The 21,008-nt window shown below is 31.0% G+C and overlaps 1 protein-coding gene across 1 annotated transcript in view; it reads right to left on the minus strand.

Moving 5' to 3' along the window:
• The window catches only part of LOC142321719 (cell adhesion molecule Dscam2-like), a 187,715-nt gene that overhangs the window by 90,321 nt on the left and 76,386 nt on the right, over positions 1 to 21,008 (minus strand). Inside the window, exons 2-4 of the mRNA XM_075360021.1 lie at positions 9,472 to 9,771; positions 3,205 to 3,322; positions 1,062 to 1,275 (exon numbers count right to left, since the gene is read on the minus strand). Of these exons, the coding sequence (XP_075216136.1) occupies positions 1,062 to 1,275; positions 3,205 to 3,322; positions 9,472 to 9,771 (632 nt within the window). The remainder of the gene's footprint in view (positions 1 to 1,061; positions 1,276 to 3,204; positions 3,323 to 9,471; positions 9,772 to 21,008) is intronic.

A 21,008-nucleotide genomic window follows, 5' to 3' on the forward strand; every position in this document is an offset into this window, starting at 1 on the left:
TATGTATTCCTAACTTTTCAACACAAGGTACAGTGTAAAAAAAAATAAGTCATAAAATAATATCAATATTCAGCAAAATGTTGATGTTTGTGATTGTTGGTCAACAGATGTGGCACCCATCATCCACACATCTTGCGGTAACCAAGTTGATTGTGAATAATCGCAAACACATTACCATAACTGATGTTAAGTTCACTTGTAATCTTTCTAATTTTAATGTGCCGGTTACTCAAGATCATTTCATTCACAAGTTCCACGTTAACCATCATGTTTGCAGTTGAAGGACACCCAGCACACAGTTCATCACTCACATTTGTTCTTCTGTTTCTGAAAATTTGGCACCATTTTGTGATCGTGGGGTGGGATATTGCATTCTCACCAAATACCTCAAATATTTGGCGATGGATTTCACAACAATTGTAATTTTTTGCCTACAAAAATCAAACTACTGAACACACTTCTATGCTGGATGAAACCTTTAGAGGATATGCCATATTGACAACGATACTACACACGGACTGAATATTGTACAGAATTGCTGCTGGAGGAGCATGAAGACAACAACACTACCAGTGCTTCCACCACAAGACATTAATATATCCTTTTCAGTTCAAGAACACAGCAAGGTTGTAACTTATTTTTGATCCATTTCTTGTAATAATACATACTCAGATTCACCTAATATTTTGGTAATTCAGAGTTCTGTGTTACGCAGTAGTTCTAAACATCAATCATATATACCATGGTTGGCAAGGTATATGAAACAATAAATGGTTGACAAATATTAATTACTTATAAATTTTATTTACTAGACTCAAGGAGTCTTAATTAAATATAAAAAATTAACATTTTTTGGAGAAATACTGCATACAGTCCTTGAATTATGTGATGCAAATTTGATTAATCCATATTTAAAATGAAAAAAATACAGAAGTAATCGAATCAATAAATAAAAGCTACATTGGCAATAAATAAAATTATAGTCAGTTTCAACTATATAAGCTGCATGTTTGTGCCATGTTATGACAATGTATCATGACGTATAAACATAATTTTCTCACCTGATACTGAGGATGTATATGAATAGATAAAGGTGATTTAACAGACAATAAAAGTTCCCTCCTATCTTCACCAACAATATTAGTAGCTACACATACATAGCGACCAGCATCTTCAGTTCTTACTCTAGGAAACTGAAGTATTGAATCCAAAGGACGTACCATTATGGAACCAGGTCGTAACTCTTCTAGTAAACCATCTTCCATTCTGTACCACCTAAAAAATAAGATTAATTAGAAATACATAAGTAATAAAACTTAAAAGATAATGGGACATTTCTTATATTCCCTTGATATCCCAGCCTCTTATCAGTCAAATCTAATAAATGAAAGAGTCTTCATTTAATTCCAGGTAATGTACTGGATACATATAGTAAGATTAAACTACCTCTTTACTCCAGTTCTAAGTTTTTCATACACTTACAGTTCAGTCATTTTTTTATAAGGCCTAGTTTGTGAATGTAGTGAAATGCATTCCATTTCGATACAGGTAGACAATCTAAAATATGCTACTCTGTAAATAGTAGTTTTATCACATATAAATTTCATGTAAATAAATATTTTAAGGCTGATTTATGTATTAATTATTCATTATACAAATCATTTAAGGAATGAATAAAAGTACTTTTCCCAGGGTAACAAATGGATCTAGTCAAATGTAGTTCAGAAGGATCAAGCAAAACCAGGGTAAAAACTATGATAAAAAGCTATACTAATATTGTTAATCATTGTTAACAAGTCATGACAAGGATCATCATATAAATAAAAAAGAACAAGAACATATAAATAAAAGACAGACAAGAAAAATGCTTAAATATTCTAAATAATTAAGCGGCAAATGATAAAATATTATTAATTTCTAAATGAAACCATTATCTATAATTAAATTTAAGTTTCATTAAAAATACATTATTTAATGATTATCTATTGGAAATTATCATTGAATTAGTTGCTGTAAGATAATAAGTTTCTTAATTATTAAAGTGAAAAAATATCAGTATATTATGTGATTCAAAAGTTTAAATTCAAATTGATAAACCAAATGTGGGTTACTTCTAATTTAAATCTAATTATCTTTTAATTATTGCCTTATTCCTGCATACTCACGGCATGTAATCACATACAAGTAAAAGACAAAAAAATTTCAACATCATGTATAAAGTGTGAAATCATCTAAAACCATTAAGCTTTTTAGGTGAGTTAGATTCATCCAGTAAACAGCATCTGTAGAACTGCCAAAAAGGTTTCAAAAATAAAATAAATAAGTACCAATATCAGTACTGTTCACATTATTTTGAACCAAAGACTAATTTCAAAGTAGTTACCATTCAATTACATGAATAATTTTTAAAAAAATCAAGAGTAGGTGTTTGTGGTTAATTGTAAAATATGAAAAAAAACACTGTCCTCTTATATCAAAAAAGGGTCACATATATACATTAAAAAAGGACTAAATGAATGTCTTTAGAATAAGTAAAACACAAAAAATTTGCAAAACTAAGTAGAAAAGGAATATATAATTTACATAGCTAAAGCATAATAATGTAAACCATTTGAGCATTATTGACACTGATGTGAAACAATTATGAATCTCATGTTTCAAACAAAAGATGAAGAAATATAGATGTGATCTAAATTTAATAGTTTTAATAGAAGTACATATTACCTTCAAATTGGAAGTGGAGTATACAATCATTGGTTAATTGTAGGCGATTTTCTAAATATTAATCTTCATTCAGCTGTCAATATAAAAATGATTTTTATCAAGATTATTTGACATATTATGAAATAATCCTCCAACCATTGCTGCCAAATGGATACATGTGTCAGACAATATTTATCGAATAACTTCTCAATTTATTTTAAAGTAAAAATTTATCATTAATTCTTGAATTTTACTCAAAAGATTCTGTTAGTATTAGCATTTTATAATTTTACATCATTCTATATGTAACGTAAATAAAATCTCTTCATCATTAGAATAAAATCTCTGAAGTGATGACAGATTTAAAAAATGAATAAAAGAGAAAAATCTGAATAAATTTTATTTTTCATTAAAAATACATATTTTGTGTTATTAGGTATTAAAAAATGTCATATATAAACTGAATGCACAAGAAATAACCATATCAATAGACTCACTGACCTGTAAACAGGGGGTGGAGAACCCTGTGCAGCACATTCCAGTTCTGTTGTAGTTCCTACACGAGCAAGAACAGATGGTAAAGAATGTTCTATTCTGGGAGACATGTTACCTTCTGATTCTGTAATAAATGTAAGTTTTATAGATATCTAAAAATTTATGTATGTTATGAAATTAATGAAATAAACAAAATTTACATTCGGTGATCAAATAATCAATTTCCAATAAAGAATTTGCAATTGAGCTTCATAGCAGTAGAGTAATAAATTATTATCAATAATAAAAATTACTCTTACAGTTTTCTGTTTCTTGTAATGTATGAGCACTTTCATATTGATCACTACTTCATCAGATAATATTATAAAAAAAACATTTTATTGAAAAATTAAAATAGAAAAGAAGTTTGTTTCATCTTCTAGGCCAGTAAATTAAACATCAACAAACTCAGAAAACTAATTATTTTAATTTAATTAACTGACCTAGAAGATGAAACAAACTTTTCTTCTACTCTAATTTCTTATCAAAAAGTTTTTTATAATAATAAAAGATGAAGTAGTGATCATCATGAAAGTGCTCATACACTACAATAAAATGTCAATAAAAAACATTCTAATAAACATGAAGAAAATAACTACCGAATATTATTAATATCAGTAAATAAAACTGAACAAGGGGATTTATGCATTGGATCAATAATTATTCATTAAGTTAAACAGATTGATAATCCAATTGCAGAAGGAGGGTAATAATAAAAGAGGAATTTTTTATGTGTGTTGCGTTAAGTACTACAACCACAATAAAACACCACCATAGCAACTTGATATAAAATACAATCATTCCTAAAAATCCCAGGAAAAACGAGCATCCTACAACAGGCTTACTTTGAAAAGGGAGGGTTAAAGTGGTTTTTCATTGCCTTGGTCACTAATATACTGGTGAACATCTGCATACCAAACCCACCAAAACACAGATGATATTCAGCTCTACAAGTGGTATCTTCATTCTAGAGAAGGTAACTTTGGATCTTTATTATTGTGAATTAATGCATTATACATAAAGATTCAACTCAATGGTGGGAGGATGTTATACGTATATATGTATTTGTGTTTAGGCTTGGTAATTCAAAAATAACTACTGTTTTCCAAAGTAAGGTATTGGACTCTCATCTCAAATTTGTAAGTTTCCACAGTTTCATAAAATTTTGACAAACATCTATGAAACTATATAGTATGAAGTCCTTATAACAATTTCTGGTTTAGAGAATCTAGAAATTATATGATTCATCTTTCAATAGATGTTTTGAAATGATTTGTAGACTGACTGCACTGTGGGGTTTTTCAATAGGGAGTTTTTTATTTTGTAAATCTTAGCAGCTAATTGATATCAACCTTTACTAACTACATATAATCTTATGAAATTGTCTATTTATCTAAGTTACAGTTTTTTGCAATTTTGCTGCATTTTCATTCTACTCTATTCTCCTGAACATTATTATAGCACAAATCCAAAATTTTCTCTCACTAAATTCTTTAATTCAATTATTTTTTATCTTATAAAACCTCCTCTATGAATCATGAGACCTTGCCGTTGGTGAGGGGGCTTGAGTGCTCAGAGATACAAAGTAGCTGGACCGAAGGTGCAACCATATCGGAGAGGTATCTGTTGAGAGCCAGACTAAGGAATGATTCCTGAAAGAGGGCAGCAGCTCTTTCAGTAGTTGTTAGGGGCGTGAGTCACAATGACTTAAACGGCCATATCAACATCACTCAGTCCTCTGAGTACTGCGCAACTGAAAGCAATGGAAAACTACAGCTGTTTTTTTTCCAAGAAAATGTGGCTCTCTGCATTTTCACATAACAATAATGGAGGCGCCTTCCTTGGTAAAATATTCCGGAGGTAAAATAGTCCCCCGTTCGGATCTCCGGGTGGGGACTACTAAGGAAGGGGTCACCAGAAAACTAAAAAATAACATTCTACGAGTCGGAGCGTGGAAAGTTAGAAGCTTAAAAAAGGTTGGTAGGGTAGAAAATTTAAAAAGGGAAATGGATAGGTTAAATGTGGATATGGTAGGAATTAGTGAGGTTCGGTGGGAAGAGGAAGGCGACTTTAGGTCAGGTGATTTTAGAGTAATTAACTCAGCGTCAAATAATGGGCAGGCAGGAGTAGGTTTCGTGATGAACAAGAAGATAGGGAGGAAAGTGGAGTATTTCAAGATGCATAGCGATAGAATCATTGTAATAAGGATAAAATCAAAACCTAAACCGACAACGATTGTTAACGTCTATATGCCTACAAGCGCCCATGATGATGATGAGGTAGAGTGTGTATACGAAGAGATTGATGAAGTTAAACACGTAAAAGGAGATGAAAATTTAATAATAGTTGGAGATTGGAATGTAAGCATTGGAAAAGGCAAGGAAGGAAATATAGTGGGTGAATACAGGCTGGGCAAAAGGAATGAAAGAGGGGACCGACTTATAGAGTTTTGCACAAAGTATAATTTAGTAATTGCCAACACCCAATTTAAAAATCATAATAGAAGAATATACACTTGGAAAAAGCCAGGCGATACTGCAAGGTATCAGATAGATTATATCATGGTTAAGCAAAGATTTAGAAATCAACTCGTTGACTGCAAAACTTACCCTGGAGCAGACATTGATAGCGACCATAATTTGGTGATAATGAAATGTAGATTGGGGTTTAAAAACCTGAAGAAAAGGTGTCAGATGAATCGGTGGAATTTAGAGAACCTTGAGGAAGAGGAGGTAAAGAAGATTTTTGAGGAGGATATCGCAAGAGGTCTGAGTAAAAAAGATAAGATAGAAAATGTAGAAGAAGAATGGGAGAATGTTAAAAAGGAAATTCTTAAATCAGCAGAAGCAAACTTAGGCGGAATAAAGAGAACTGGTAGAAAACTTTGGGTTTCAGAAGATATATTGCAGCTGATGGATGAACGTAGAAAATATAAGAATGCTAGTGATGAAGAAAGTAAAAGGAACTATCGGCAATTAAGAAATGCTATAAACATGAAGTGCAAATTGGCGAAAGAAGAGTGGATTAAAGAAAAGTGTTCAGAAGTGGAAAGAGAAATGAACATTGGTAAAATAGACGGAGCATACAGGAAAGTTAAGGAAAATTTTGGGGTACAAAAATTAAAATCTAATAATGTGTTAAACAAAGATGGTACACCAATATATAATACGAAAGGTAAAGTCGATAGATTGGTGGAATATATTGAAGAGTTATACGAAGGAAATGAATTAGAAAATGGTGTTATAGAGGAAGAAGAGGAAGTTGAGGAGGATGAAATGGGAGAAACAATACTGAGATCTGAATTTAAGAGAGCATTAAAAGATATAAATGGCAGAAAGGCTCCTGGAATAGACGGAATACCTGTAGAATTACTGCGCAGTGCAGGTGAGGAAGCGATTGATAGATTATACAAACTGGTGTGTAATATTTATGAAAAAGGGGAATTTCCGTCAGACTTCAAAAAAAGTGTTATAGTAATGATACCAAAGAAAGCAGGGGCAAATAAATGTGAAGAATACAGAACAATTAGTTTAACTAGTCATGCATCAAAAATCTTAACTAGAATTCTATACAGAAGAATTGAGAGGAGAGTGGAGGAAGTGTTAGGAGAAGACCAATCTGGTTTCAGGAAAAGTATAGGGACAAGCAAGTATAGGAAGCAATTTTAGGCCTCAGATTAATAGTAGAAGGAAGATTAAAGAAAAACAAACCAACATACTTGACGTTTATAGACCTAGAAAAGGCATTCGATAACGTAGACTGGAATAAAATGTTCAGCATTTTAAAAAAATTAGGGTTCAAATACAGAGATAGAAGAACAATTGCTAACATGTACAGGAACCAAACAGCAACAGTAACGATTGAAGAACATAAGAAAGAAGCCGTAATAAGAAAAGGAGTCCGACAAGGATGTTCCCTATCACCGTTACTTTTTAATCTTTACATGGAACTAGCAGTTAATGATGTTAAAGAACAATTTAAATTCGGAGTAACAGTACAAGGTGAAAAGATAAAGATGCTACGATTTGCTGATGATATAGTAATTCTAGCCGAAAGTAAAAAGGATTTAGAAGAAACAATGAACGGTATAGATGAAGTCCTACGCTAGAACTATCGCATGAAAATAAACAAGAACAAAACAAAAGTAATGAAATGTAGTAGAAATAACATAGATGGACCACTGAATGTGAAAATAGGAGGAGAAAATATTATGGAGGTAGAAGAATTTTGTTATTTGGGAAGTAGAATTACTAAAGATGGACGAAGCAGGAGCGATATAAAATGCCGAATAGCACAAGCTAAACGAGCCTTCAGTAAGAAATATAATTTGTTTACATCAAAAATTAATTTAAATGTCAGGAAAAGATTTTTGAAAGTGTATGTTTGGAGTGTTGCTTTATATGGAAGTGAAACTTGGACAATCGGAGTATCTGAGAAGAAAAGATTAGAAGCTTTTGAAATGTGGTGCTATAGGAGAATGTTAAAAATCAGATGGGTGGATAAGTGACAAATGAAGAGGTATTGCGGCAAATAGATGAAGAAAGAAGCATTTGGAAAAATATAGTTAAAAGAAGAGACAGACTTATAGGCCATATACTAAGGCATCCTGGAATAGTCGCTTTAATATTAGAAGGACAGGTAGAAGGGAAAAATTGTGTAGGCAGGCCACGTTTGGAATATGTAAAACAAATTGTTTGGGATGTAGGATGTAGAGGGTATACTGAAATGAAACGACTATCACTAGATAGGGAATCTTGGAGAGCTGCATCAAACCAGTCAAATGACTGAAGACAAAAAAAAAACTAATAAAACTGAGGCAAATTCTTTACATAAACTTAAGTTAAAAAAGTTATGGTTTTGAAAAAAAATGTGTAAAATTCAAAACTATTGGACTAAAGTAGGCTAAGTGATATTCCCTACAACAATTTTTAGATGGAATATTAATAGTAATTATAATCTCTAATCTCTTAGGAGAGATTTATATAGTTTAATTACTAAAATTTGTAGGTAATTAAAAGACTGCACTCTTTGATAATAATATTTACTTTTCTATATACATTCCAGTGCTGTGGGGTCAGATTAATCCAGATTGAGTAATGCATGTCCTATGATGGGTGCAATAACCTAATGTTTCTTAGTGATCTGGCGTGAGACATAAGTCATTCATGAAAATGACCTAGCCATTCCAACTATTCTGTAAAAAATGGCAAGAATTCCAAATAGGCTTATTAGAGAAGGCAAGGAATGAAATGGTGTTCCACAGCCTTCTTCACTAAGCTGAATATACTGTTGCAGATAAGGTTGCCAAGCTCACTGAACTAAAGTAAATTATATTCAAAATTTTAAAATTAAATTTAATTTTATTTTATTTTAAGTAAATTATATTCTAGAAGTGGCGCCTACTTACTACAAGGTACTAGATATATATTGTACATCATAACTCTTAGAGGATGCAACTCTGACTAGTATCACAGCCATAAGTAAGACTGGGGTAAATAATGTAAAATAATAAATTAATATACTCTTTTCTGCTTATAAAAATTATTTTTGCTGAAAAAGAGAATAAAAAAAGACTATATAAATTATATGTTTTGCTTCAAATTTCATTTAAATAGTTTAATAATTTAACCAAAAAGGTTACAATTTTACTTTAACTATTTATAAAAATTGGAACATTAAATAACTCTAATAAATTAACATTCTCACTGATGTAGATATAGTTAGATTATCAGGTTACTAATTTATTAAGACAACTGTTAAATAATTAAATAAATTTTTAATTGTGAATTCTTTTTTGACTTAGTTTTTAAAACACATACCTCGTGTTTGGGTGATGATAACGCCGAAGCATTTTTCACCCAGAAAAACAAAAAAAAAAAAAACTACTGAATAAAATATTGACATGTATAGGTCACTACTTAAACATAAGAACTGAAGATGATTTAAGTAGGGAGGAAAAAAATAGATATATACATTTTTTATTTTTTCTGTATCATACATAAATTATTACCACAACAACAATTCATAATCAGTGTTAGATGAATGAAAAGTTATAATCGAGAAATATTAATTGAATATTTTCTTGTAAAAATTGATCAAAATTAATTGTTTTTACAATTAATTAATTATCCCTTCCCCTTATTGTTCACCATTTCTTCTCTATGTTATTTTTCTCCAAAGTGTTATTAACAAATTATTATTATCAATTGCTAAAATATATAAATTATTTATTACCTGTTACAATAATTTTTCCAGGTTGGCTGATACGGCGTTGGCTGGTAATTTTATGTGTTGCTTGACAAAAATATTTAGCATATGAATCTTCAATGGTAGTATCCCGAATATGAAGAGCACCAGTTGATGTAAGAGAAAATCTTCCACCTGGATGTAACGCTGATCTACCTAATAAGGGTTCTTCTTTTAACCAAGTTAGAGAATACCTATGAGAGGCAGGTAACATACAACGAAGTACGGCTATGTTTCCTCTAACTACTACTGCTTCTTCTATATGAATTGGATATGATTCTTGCATATCTGTAATAAAAAATAATTATTTTTAAAAGGATTCTCAACAGAAAGTTAAATTCCAGAGAATGTTACATTAAACTATTTTAAATAAAAGCAAATTAAGAAGTATCTAAATTTGAGTCCACTAAACGCCCACCCTAAAGAATGAAGAATGAAACAAGCAAAATAGTGAGACATAAAGTCTGAAGTCCATGGTTTTCAGCTTGTATAGAGAAAAAAGAAGGATAGTGAGGAAATTAATAAAATAAATAAAAATACCAAAAAATTAATTCTTTTATTCAAGTATTAAAATTATAAAGGATAGACAAAGTAACATAGACTTTAAGAAAATAGTGATGCAAATAAAGACAGTTTCATGCAAGAAAGAAGATTGCTTATACTAAAAATCACTGAAGAATTAGAAATAGAATCTTATAAAATTTTCTGTGGAATTTAGAGCTTTATTATAGCTTAACTAGAGGTGAAAAGAAAAAAGAAAAAAAAGTAATAGAGATATTTAAACGTGAACAAAAAAAGTCGAAAATTATGTGAACTAGTGAAGTTTAAAACAGAAAGGTGCATGATGGAGAAGATAAAAATTTTAGTCTGAATCTTGATTAAAGACAAAGTAGGTTTTCGGGTTATATATGACATCCCATCCCAAAACCTCTTAATTTGAAACAAACAAATTTAGTTAAAAACAATAATTATTATTTATAAATCAGATAACTGTGAATAAGTAGTACATTATGGCTTAAAAATTGGCAGAATATAGAAAGGAAATGAATAATAGTACCAATCAATCAGATAACACCAAAAAGTGTATGCAACCTCTATATGCATATATTTTTGCATACAGAGGTATAAAAAATACAACACTGTATTTATATTTTGCATCCATATGCAATGAATTAAAATTACTGTACATTCATTCTACTTTGTACTTAACAAAGAATTTTTAGTGAGTAAGAATTTCAGTAAGAGTTAAAGATAATTGAAAAATTTTCATTTGGAAAGGCATAAATCAGGCAAAGAAACCTGATTCACATCATCTCATGAATATAATGAATCCAATCTTTGTTTTTGTAACCACATAAAAAAAAAAGAAAACAAAACAAAAAACAGGTTGAACTAGAAAAGTAATTTTATTATTTTATTCTACATAATAACCATTTTTTCTGTAATCTACTTTCTGATCTCTTTCCCATCCCTCCAAAAATATCTGTTCCTGGTAATGAAAGCTGATTTATGATCAGCTATTTGTGAAGCTCTTGATCACATTATTTTCTCCTCTGAGTACAGACAGTGCTTAGAAAATGTCAATTCTTGCTGAAAGGGTACTTTAATTTGTTGTTTTGCACTATCTGTTCATACTTTCTCATGGCTGTGGTGAATGAAAAGTAAAAGCTACACTAGTATGAGCTGACTTCTTTGAAAGTATTGTATTCATATACAGCCAGTTCCTCTGGGGGAAAAGGATGAAATTGTGACTTTTAAGATAATTTCATTTAGCTGGATTTGGCATATAATATGTTACAGTATTATTTGGTGAAAAAAGTAGTGGGAAGCCACTTTACTACTCACTCAGCATGTATATCTAGTATCTACGCTGGATCCTAATTTTATAATTAAATAAGTTCACTAGTTCAGTATTCTAAATTGTTAAAAAGTCAAAATTATTATGTGTTTTTGGTAGAAAAGTATTTTATGTAGAAAAGTATTTTTACGTCCTAAAATTAAATTTATTAAAAAAATATGTAGAAATTGTAAAAATGTAGGATTAATGAAATCAAAAATTACTGTCAAATTAAAAATAATTGGCTATTTTTACAAAAGAAATCTTCTCCCTCTTTTTCGTTTTTCTCAAGTACACTAAGATATTTTGTTTACGCCAATTTTCAAAATTCAGTATGATTTTACTAATATATTAATGAAAATATCAAACAATCAGACTCAGCCACAAGAGTGACAATGTAAACCGTAATTGCAAACAAACAAAATGGTAAACTAAAAATAATTTTTCCTACAAAAATCGTTTCAGTTAATCGAGTAGAATATCAAAAGAACTTAAAAAGAGATATTTTAAAAAAATATAGGATTTTCATAGGATTATGTGATTAAATTTAGTTCACAGAACTGTAATAAACAAACAAACATTGCATTTACATCATTTTCAGGAAATTGTCATAAAATATTAATAAAAATAATTACAATTAAAAATTTTAAGGCCAATAAATGAAGGGTATTAATAAAATATATATATATGTATGTAAACACGATTTAAAAAACCGAATTAAAAAAAAATACATTCCTCTTTTTTAAATTTAAATTATTCAGTGTACATCTGGTCCAAGCATCTGCCAATAACTCAATTACTATTGCTTAATTTGTTCACTGCCAATGTTAAACATATTTGATGCAGTAAGATGGCTCTGCATGTTGCCATTTTACAGCAGTTGTCATCTACAAAGTAAGCACCCTTATTACCCCCAATTTTAGCAGTGAACTTACAATTAGTTTGACTGCTCTGGTAAACTGTGATACTCATTTATTTATGTTATTAGTGTTGGTTTGAGTTAAAAAGTTTGCTCTAGGTAGAACAAATTTAGAGCTCCTTCATATGTGATATTTATTTACATTTTTCTCAGCTCTGGTATATATATTTTCCTGTTTTAATTTAATTTCTGAATTTCAATTCTGTTAAATAATTTTTAAGAAATATTTCACTGTACTATAAATAATAAAGAAAAACATCCAGTTTAAAAATATTCAGTATCAGAAAAAAATATTTTCATCCTTTGAAAAATATTTCCTATGCATACAATATAACAAAAATATTTATATTTCTCTCTTACGTATAAAGAAATTTACACTTATTTCATTTTACAAGCTTCTAATGTTTTATTTTATTATTTTGTTTTCAGTAAAAACGTTCCTTTATGAATTTACTTTAAAAAAATACAAATATAAAAATATTGCTACAGGATATTAGAAATATTATTGGAGAATGCGTGAATTACTTTTTCTCTAAAAACTCTCTGCAATACCATGATGTGCTGCTCTTGATGTCCATACAAATCAGAAAATCATTGAGACTAAATTATAATTACATTATAAATATAATTCTTTTCAGTTTTGGCTGAAGGAGAAAGTGGCACCCATACTACTTCAAGCTACTGACCCTGATTTCAATCATGCTGGTACTCTGGTTTTTCTTTTTCTTTTGCTGGAGAATAAAAAAGTACCAATAATAAGTTTGTCTTATTCTAAGTTTAGTTTGTTTTTGTCCTTTTTTATCCTTATGACACAGTTCAATTTATTGTTATTCTAATTATTTTTATTTATTATTATTATTATTATTATGGCGGCGAGAAGTCACGCCATTTTTGAACACCGACTGTTAAGTTGTGTATAAGTGGTTTTTCTATATACGTCGGTAATAAATTTGTGTAAATGTGTTACAAGAAATGTTTACTTATATCTGTGAGTATTTATTTTAGCAAATTCTTTTGTAAAACACCTTTTTTTAACAAACTAAAGTTTGTGATGAACACCACGTGGGAACATTAAAATCCGGTCCAGATAAATTATAAACTGTTTTACTGGAGGACGTTGTTAATGATGGTGGTCATAAATTATTATATCAAATTACATTGTTGAACTGTTTAATGTTTGTTTTTTTGGACATCGTTTTGTTAATTATTAGTCATTTATAGTGAAATGCAGTGGTTGTGGAATTGTAGGTTAATCTAGCCTTACAACTTCCGCCAGTTTAGGCGGGAACTTACCACGTTGACAAACATTTTTATAGGTTAACCTAAGTGCCGGCCTCCGTGGCGAGAGTGGTAGCGTCTCGGCCTTTCACCCGGAGGTTCCAGGTTCGAATCCCGGTCAGGCATGGCATTTTTCACACACGCTACAAATCATTCATCTCATCCTCTGTACAGTAATGCTTAACTGCGGCCCCGGAGGTTAAACAAAAAAAAAAAAAAAAAAAAAGTTAACCTAAGTGCGTCTGCCAGATTTGACAGCAAGATAGTGTGACTCGTTTGTGAATCGATCTGACTTGTTTATACTATTACATATTCTTATTATTAATAATATTAATTATTTTCTTCCTTCATATAATCGGAGGATAAACTGTATTGTTATTATTAATTAATATATTTTATATATATATATATATATATATATATATATATATATATATAATTATTATTGTTTTTATTATTATTATATTATTATTTTATCATTATTATTCTTATTTTATTATTATTAATAATAATTAATTAATTTAAAAAAAAAACACAACTAGTTACCCCTTCAGTCTGCCATCCAGTAAGGATATTTGACGCCTTTGTCATCAACCATTCTTTGGCAGACAAAGTAATCTGAAGGGCTGAAATTGTAATGAGAGGGACCACGTTAAGTGTTTATTGACGTCTAAGACCCTGACTAATGAAGATGTTAAATTTTACCAAGATAGTAAGGCCTGCAAATGTTGGGATTGCTCCTCATAAAGAATTACCGTGAATGAAAATACCCCTGTTAGAGGTTCACAGGTAATTAACTCAGATAATTCTGATGATGAAGTATTTGATGAAGAAGACAAGGTTGCTGATAGCATTAATAGGGGTGATATAAGTTGTTCATTTAAGTTTAAGTTAAGATTTAAGTTGTTGATTTAAATTGTTCATTTCTTAATTGAAGGAGTACATCAATGCTACGCATTGATATACTCCTTCAATTAAGTACTCCTTGCGAATCTGCAAGTAGTACATCAATGCGTAGCATTGATGTACTACTTGGTGAGGTTTTATTGATTGGTGAGGTTTCTGCCCTGAGACAGGAGATGATCGCTGTTCGTAAGGAGAATGTTACCCATAAAAATGAGGTACAGCGCCTGACTAAAGCTATGTCTTTGTCACTTTCTACTAGTGACGTTGGTCATGGTGATTGCCATCAAGGTAGCCAACGATACGGCGGTAGAGGAAAGAGACCTGAGCCGGTTGTCCCAGGGTTTCTGCAGTGGTTACAAAGAATCCTTCGCAGAAGATTGTTAATGTTCCTGAGGTCACGCAGTTGGTTGAGGCTGAGAGTGTTCCTCTCTCACAGGTGGTTGCCTCCTCCAAAGTTGACGATGAGGAGACTTGGAGCAAGGTTGTCAGGAAAATATCAAGGGTTCATAAAGACAAGCCCGATGGAATAAAACCGAAAACATCAGCGCCTAGGAAGTCAGCCAAAAAGGTTATCTTTGGCAAAAGTGGAGCTAAACCCGATCTTGTCGCGGCAAAGAAGAAGGCATTGTTCGTTTCCCGCTTCCATACCTCGGTGACGCCGGATGTAGTGCGTGGTATTGTTGAAGGACTTGGTCTTAGATCGGTTGAAGTTAGGCAGCTAAAGACGAAGCATCCTTCTTACAACTCCTTCTATGTGCTGGTCAATAAAATTGACTTTGTCACTGTGAACTCCGCAGACCCTTGGCCCGATGGAGTGCTTATTTCTCCGTTCTACGGTTCGCCGAAAGACCTCTTATTGGATACCAACAAAGCATCCGGGGATGGTGCATCATATATTAAAAATGGGGCTTAAGGTATACTACCAGAATGTTCGTGGCCTTAGAACCAAGATGGAGGATTGTTTTGAGGCGGTAGCTGATAATTACTATGACGTCGTTGCTTTTTCTGAGACCTGGCTTGGTGATACACATCTGGACAGTGACCTGTTTCCACAGGAATACTTTGTCTTCGGGGCAGACAGGAAATATTTTCCTGGCGTTGTTGAGCGCGGCGGCGGAGTGTTACTGGCAGTAAAACGTACCTTCCAGGTGGTACATAGATATGACCTTGAATTAACCGACGAATGTGTTTGGGTCGAAATACGTGAAAAAGGTAGGTAAACCTTCTATGTTAATAGGAACTCACTACTTTCCTCCCCAGTTTCCTGCTATCTTGTTTAGGTCCTACTTGGAGAAACTTCAGAGTAAGGTTGAAGCGTTATCTAACAACTTTTTAATGATTGGCGATTTCAACTTGGTGGGTGTTAGTTGGCTGGATAGGTGGACCTCCAACGCCACATTCTATGGGAAGCTAAAGGCTAGTGCTTTATTTGAATTTTTAGATCTGATGGATTTGGAGCAAATTCGACAATGTGATGGTAACACTTTAGACTTAGTCATCACGAATCTCCAGCGCCGTATCCTCGATGAACATTGTCTAGAGATACTAAATAAAGATAGATTTCACCCTCCGTTCTTGTTGTCTATTGATGATATACCATATTGTAGACAAGAGGTTAAGTCCTTTTTTTATTTTCCTGCAGGGGACTACTTGGGTCTCAACCACCAGTTCCGTTCGGAAAATTTTAACATAGATAATTTCGACAATATTGACGATGCTGTTGATGGACTGATTGAGACTTAAATGGAGTGTATTCTAGACAATATTACACAAAGGCGACCGAAATTCAGGGGTTACCCAACTTGGTTCTCTAGAGGTTTAATTTCAACACTTCGTGAGAAACGAAAGGCCCATGCATGCATCTCACAAAAAATATAGTCTTTCCATCTATTCATTTAAAAGGTTGAGAGCCAAATCGAAACGGTTGTTAAAACGTGACAGGCAAAGACACGGCATTTTGATTGAAAGTTATTTAAGATATCAACCTAAAAGATTCTGGAATTACATTCGTAACAAAAGAACACCGGAGAATTCTGTTGCGGCTGTGATTGTGGATGATCGTTTATGTACTGATCCTCAAATTATCAGTCGAAAGATTGGTGAATACTTCCAGTCTGTTTGTCAACCTGCTGTTGCTGGTCAATATGTCGTCTCAGATGTTGATATGATGAAGCCACCTATTCCTGTTTTTTCGGCTGATGACTTCTCCAGAGCCATTAATCGTCTTAATGGAAAATCAGTAGCTGGGATACCAGCTACTGAAACAAACCACCTTTTATTATAAAAGGATTATCTGTTACTTTGTCTCCCATACTGGCCGATTTATTCAATTTAAGTTTGAGGATTGGGTATTTTCCCAGAACATGGAAAAAAGCTAGGGTTACCCCCATACCCAAAAAGGAGAATGATTCCAATATCAAGAACTTTCGTCCCATTTCTGTGTTAGAGTGTTGCCGAAGGTATTTGAGATTTTGCTCTGTGAGGTCTTTCGATCATACATCGAACCTAATGTTGCTGTGGAGCAGCATGATTTTTATTGGGTAGGTCAACTACCTCGAACCTTTGTACCCTTTTGAATACCGTAGGTCCAGCAGTAGAAGGCCAGGGACAGGTAGATGTAGTATACCTGGACTTCCAGAAAGTTTTCGATACGGTTCCACATAATCATCTATTGAATAAAATGGAAAAAATGGGTTTTCCCTCTTCGCTGGTTAAGTGGACCGCTTCTTACCTTACTTAATACTAATTTACTTAATACTAATGCTATAAAAAATGTTTTGGACCATTTTATTAATATTATTTTATAATTATGCACAGACTCATAACTTGCATTTATCAACATATATATGTAAATTTGCTATTGCTTTATAAGATGGTAAAGGCGATGGTCTGATTTTCTTGCCGCAAGTTCGTTTCTTGAACGAAATTAATGTATTTTGTAAACTTTTTGTAAATAGTGACTTAAACTTTAATTATTATTTCCATCGTTGTAAATTTATAATTTATTATTATTGTATTCCGATATTTATGTACTTAAATATTGTATTTTCAATTTATATGTGAATTGTTACTTATAACTGTTTATAGATATTGTAACTATTGTATATATTTTTATGTAATACTGTGCAACATATGAAGGCTTTGAAAGCTGTTCTGTTGCACAAAAAATAAAATAAATAAATAAATTATTATTGTTATTACCACTACTCTGATCCAGAGTTTGTTGTCATGGAAAATTAATTATTTTTTTTTATCTAATTTGCTTTTATTGTCCGTTTGCTAACTCGCATTTGTTACTTTACTATTTATCCTTTAGACAATAATAGATTAATTCATAAACCAAAAATAAAACTATATTTCCTTATAAAAAAGGTTATCAGTTTGAAAGATTAATCAAGAAAAATTAACTAATGTAAATAATAAAATAAGAGATTGCCACAGTGTTCAATGAAGGGGCATAGCAGCAAACAACTAAACATAGTGTGCCACTGTAAAATAGTGTATGACAAAGTCATTTTTTGTAGTATTTCCGGTTATTTCAGATAAAAGGACTCTCCAAGCTATAATTATATTATAAAAACTTTACAGTATACAAAAAACTGATTGCCATTAGAGATTAGTAATTGAACATTTTTAAATTTTCAATTCGAAAATGTAAAAGTACAATGAATAAAAAGATAAGTAAATTATGGACTTTTGGAAATAAACATACATGAATAACAACGAATACTAATAGGAGAGCAATAAATAAAATGTCATCTTTAATTTTTGGGTAGCAAAATAAGAATGACTTCTGCTGCAGTCATGAAATAAAAATAATAATTGAAAATATGTATATAGGTATTAGGATGTTAGTAAAAAATGTAATGAATTGTACTCGATTGTACAAAGAATTCGAAAAAAAAAACATTTAAATGGACATTTAAATGAACATACATGAATAACAACGAATACTAATAGGAGAGCAATAAATAAAATGTCATCTTTAATTTTTGGGTAGCAAAATAAGAATGACTTCTGCTGCAGTCATGAAATAAAAATAATAATTGAAAATATGTATATAGGTATTAGGATGTTAGTAAAAAATGTAATGAATTGTACTCGATTGTACAAAGAATTCGAAAAAAAAAAAACATTTAAATGGACGGAAGAGTAAATTATCATCTCAAGTGAAACGAACACTTGCTCAGGTACTAACAACAAAAGAAGCATTATCAGCTACAGAAATGGAAAAAAGTTAGGAGCAAAAACAATAGTAGTTGTCAGTGAATGAACTATTAGAATAAGCCTAAACATTTCATCGATGAAATTATAGTATCATCAAAATGTGTACTTTTTAAAATAGAAAATATTATATTCACAATTATACACCATTGGATGAAATCAATATCATTTTTCAACAGGATACAGACCCAAAGCATACAGCAAAATCACTCAAGAATTAGTCCAATGATCAGGAATTTACTACTTTAGATTGGCAAACACAAAACTTAAATCTAAATCCCATAGAAAACTGTGGTCCCATTAAAAAAAATTTGCTTTTGTGGAGTCACCAACATCAATTAACATTCTTTTTGAAAAAAATCACCAAACAATGGGATTCTATAAGGAAAAAGAATTTCGGAAGTTTGCCGAAATGAATTCATGAAGCTATTAAAGGTAAGGGCTTATTAATAATTTTCCTCTAAAGATGGCTTTACCATCGGCGCACTATAATTTAGGAGAAGAACTTTTGTCGGCTTTTTTATTTTGCTTTAACGTTTACGCTTAAATACCGTATGACAGAGATAGAAAACTCATAAATATTTAAACAAACCAGAAGACCCACGGCTGGTATTGAGTTATAAACCACACATCTTTGTAATCGCAATTACGTCAGTGAAGCGGGAAAATTTAAAACTTCTGTATTTAAATAAATAAGTTTTTATTTAATATGAACTTTTCTATAGTTTTATGATAAATAAGACATGCCATTATGATTTATAAAAATAACGTTTGATAAGTGGGCTCCATTACAATCTACGCACTCTTGTAGTCTTAATCGAACATTTTCCATTACTCGCCGTAACATCGTGTATTGCGTACAACTTTTTGAATTTTAAATTTTATTTCCGCTAACGTTTGCGATTGCTCGACATAAACCTTTCTCTTAACTTAACTCCAAAAGAAACAAGAGATAAATATTAAAAATTAAAAACGACTTCCAGAAAAAAATATTGCTCTTTAATCCCATCGTGATTTTTTATTATACTAGAAAATTCTCCATTTGAATTTTGAAAATCGGAAGATTGGTTGCTAAGATACAACATTTCCGAATAACCGTGATGTGTTAGATAGAGAGTGTACCTGATGCATGCAAAAGCTAGCCTTCAACCAACTAATAACCGTTTGGATTTTGAAAATCGGAAGATGTTTGCAGAGATATTATAAGAACACCCCATTGCACCTCCCGAAACAGCGGCCCAAGGGCACTTCATTTGTTACCAGTTAATGGTTGTGATTAGTCTAGCCTGACAGCAAAATTATTATGTTGAAAAAACTGACATCCGATAATATTTTTACTTGATTTTAATTTTGTTTTTTCTTATTTACTTTCTTTTGTTTTTATAACTATTACAACAGATAACTGCTATTATTATCGGATTGAACTGATTTAAGTCAATAACGACAATTTTTTTAATCTCTTCATTAAGAGGAAATTTTCAACTTAATCCGTATTTTTTTTTTGTATTAAATACGTTCAAAATGTTTTATTTTATCAAATGGGACAGTTTTTATTTTTATTTTATGGAAAAACTTCTTCCAGTAGTCGCTTTGTAAATTTTTATCTAGATAACTTACATTGAAGATTTCTTAATTAAAAACAACGTTGTCTAAAATCAACGAACTGAAGCTATTTTTTCATATCTTTGTCGTCACCATTTCTTAATAGAAGATTGTTATAAGTTAATAATAGATATTGTTTCATATATATATATATCCTGTTGTTATTGTATCATTTAAAGTATTTTTATGAAAAAATTCAAGAAAAGTAGCAGGAAAACTTTGTTAAAAAATAATAAATTTTTTAATGTTTTACAGAGCCTTAACTCAAGCTCTAAAACAGCCATTTCCGTTGTTTCTCACACTCCTTTTCTTATTTTTATCAACACCCAGATTTCTCATCTTTCCATTTATTACTAGCGGTATATTTTCTTTTATATAAAAGCCCATTTTTATAAGTTTATCCAAGTTTTAAATAAAATTAAAAATACAAAGTAATTTAAAGAAAAAACAAACCGGCTTCAAGATAGTTCACTAAAAGCTAAAATAATTTTTTTTTAAATTTCGCTTTTTAAGTTGAGCACCAAATTAACAGATTAAACGTTGGCTTGTTTTTAATTTGGAACGGACTTAGAATTAAAAAAAAATAATTTTTAGGATCATTTTTTAGCCGGTTTTATTTCTTTTGTAAGTTAATAAAATCTATTAGGCTCTATTAAATTAAACTAAAATAAATTTTAAAACGAAAATAATTAGATTTTGTTTTAATTACTGGTGTTTATTTATTATTATTTATCTGTTAATAAACGTGTTTGATGATAA

The sequence above is a fragment of the Lycorma delicatula genome, chromosome 3 (genome assembly GCF_047948215.1).
Source record: "Lycorma delicatula isolate Av1 chromosome 3, ASM4794821v1, whole genome shotgun sequence".
NCBI lineage: Eukaryota > Metazoa > Arthropoda > Insecta > Hemiptera > Fulgoridae > Lycorma > Lycorma delicatula.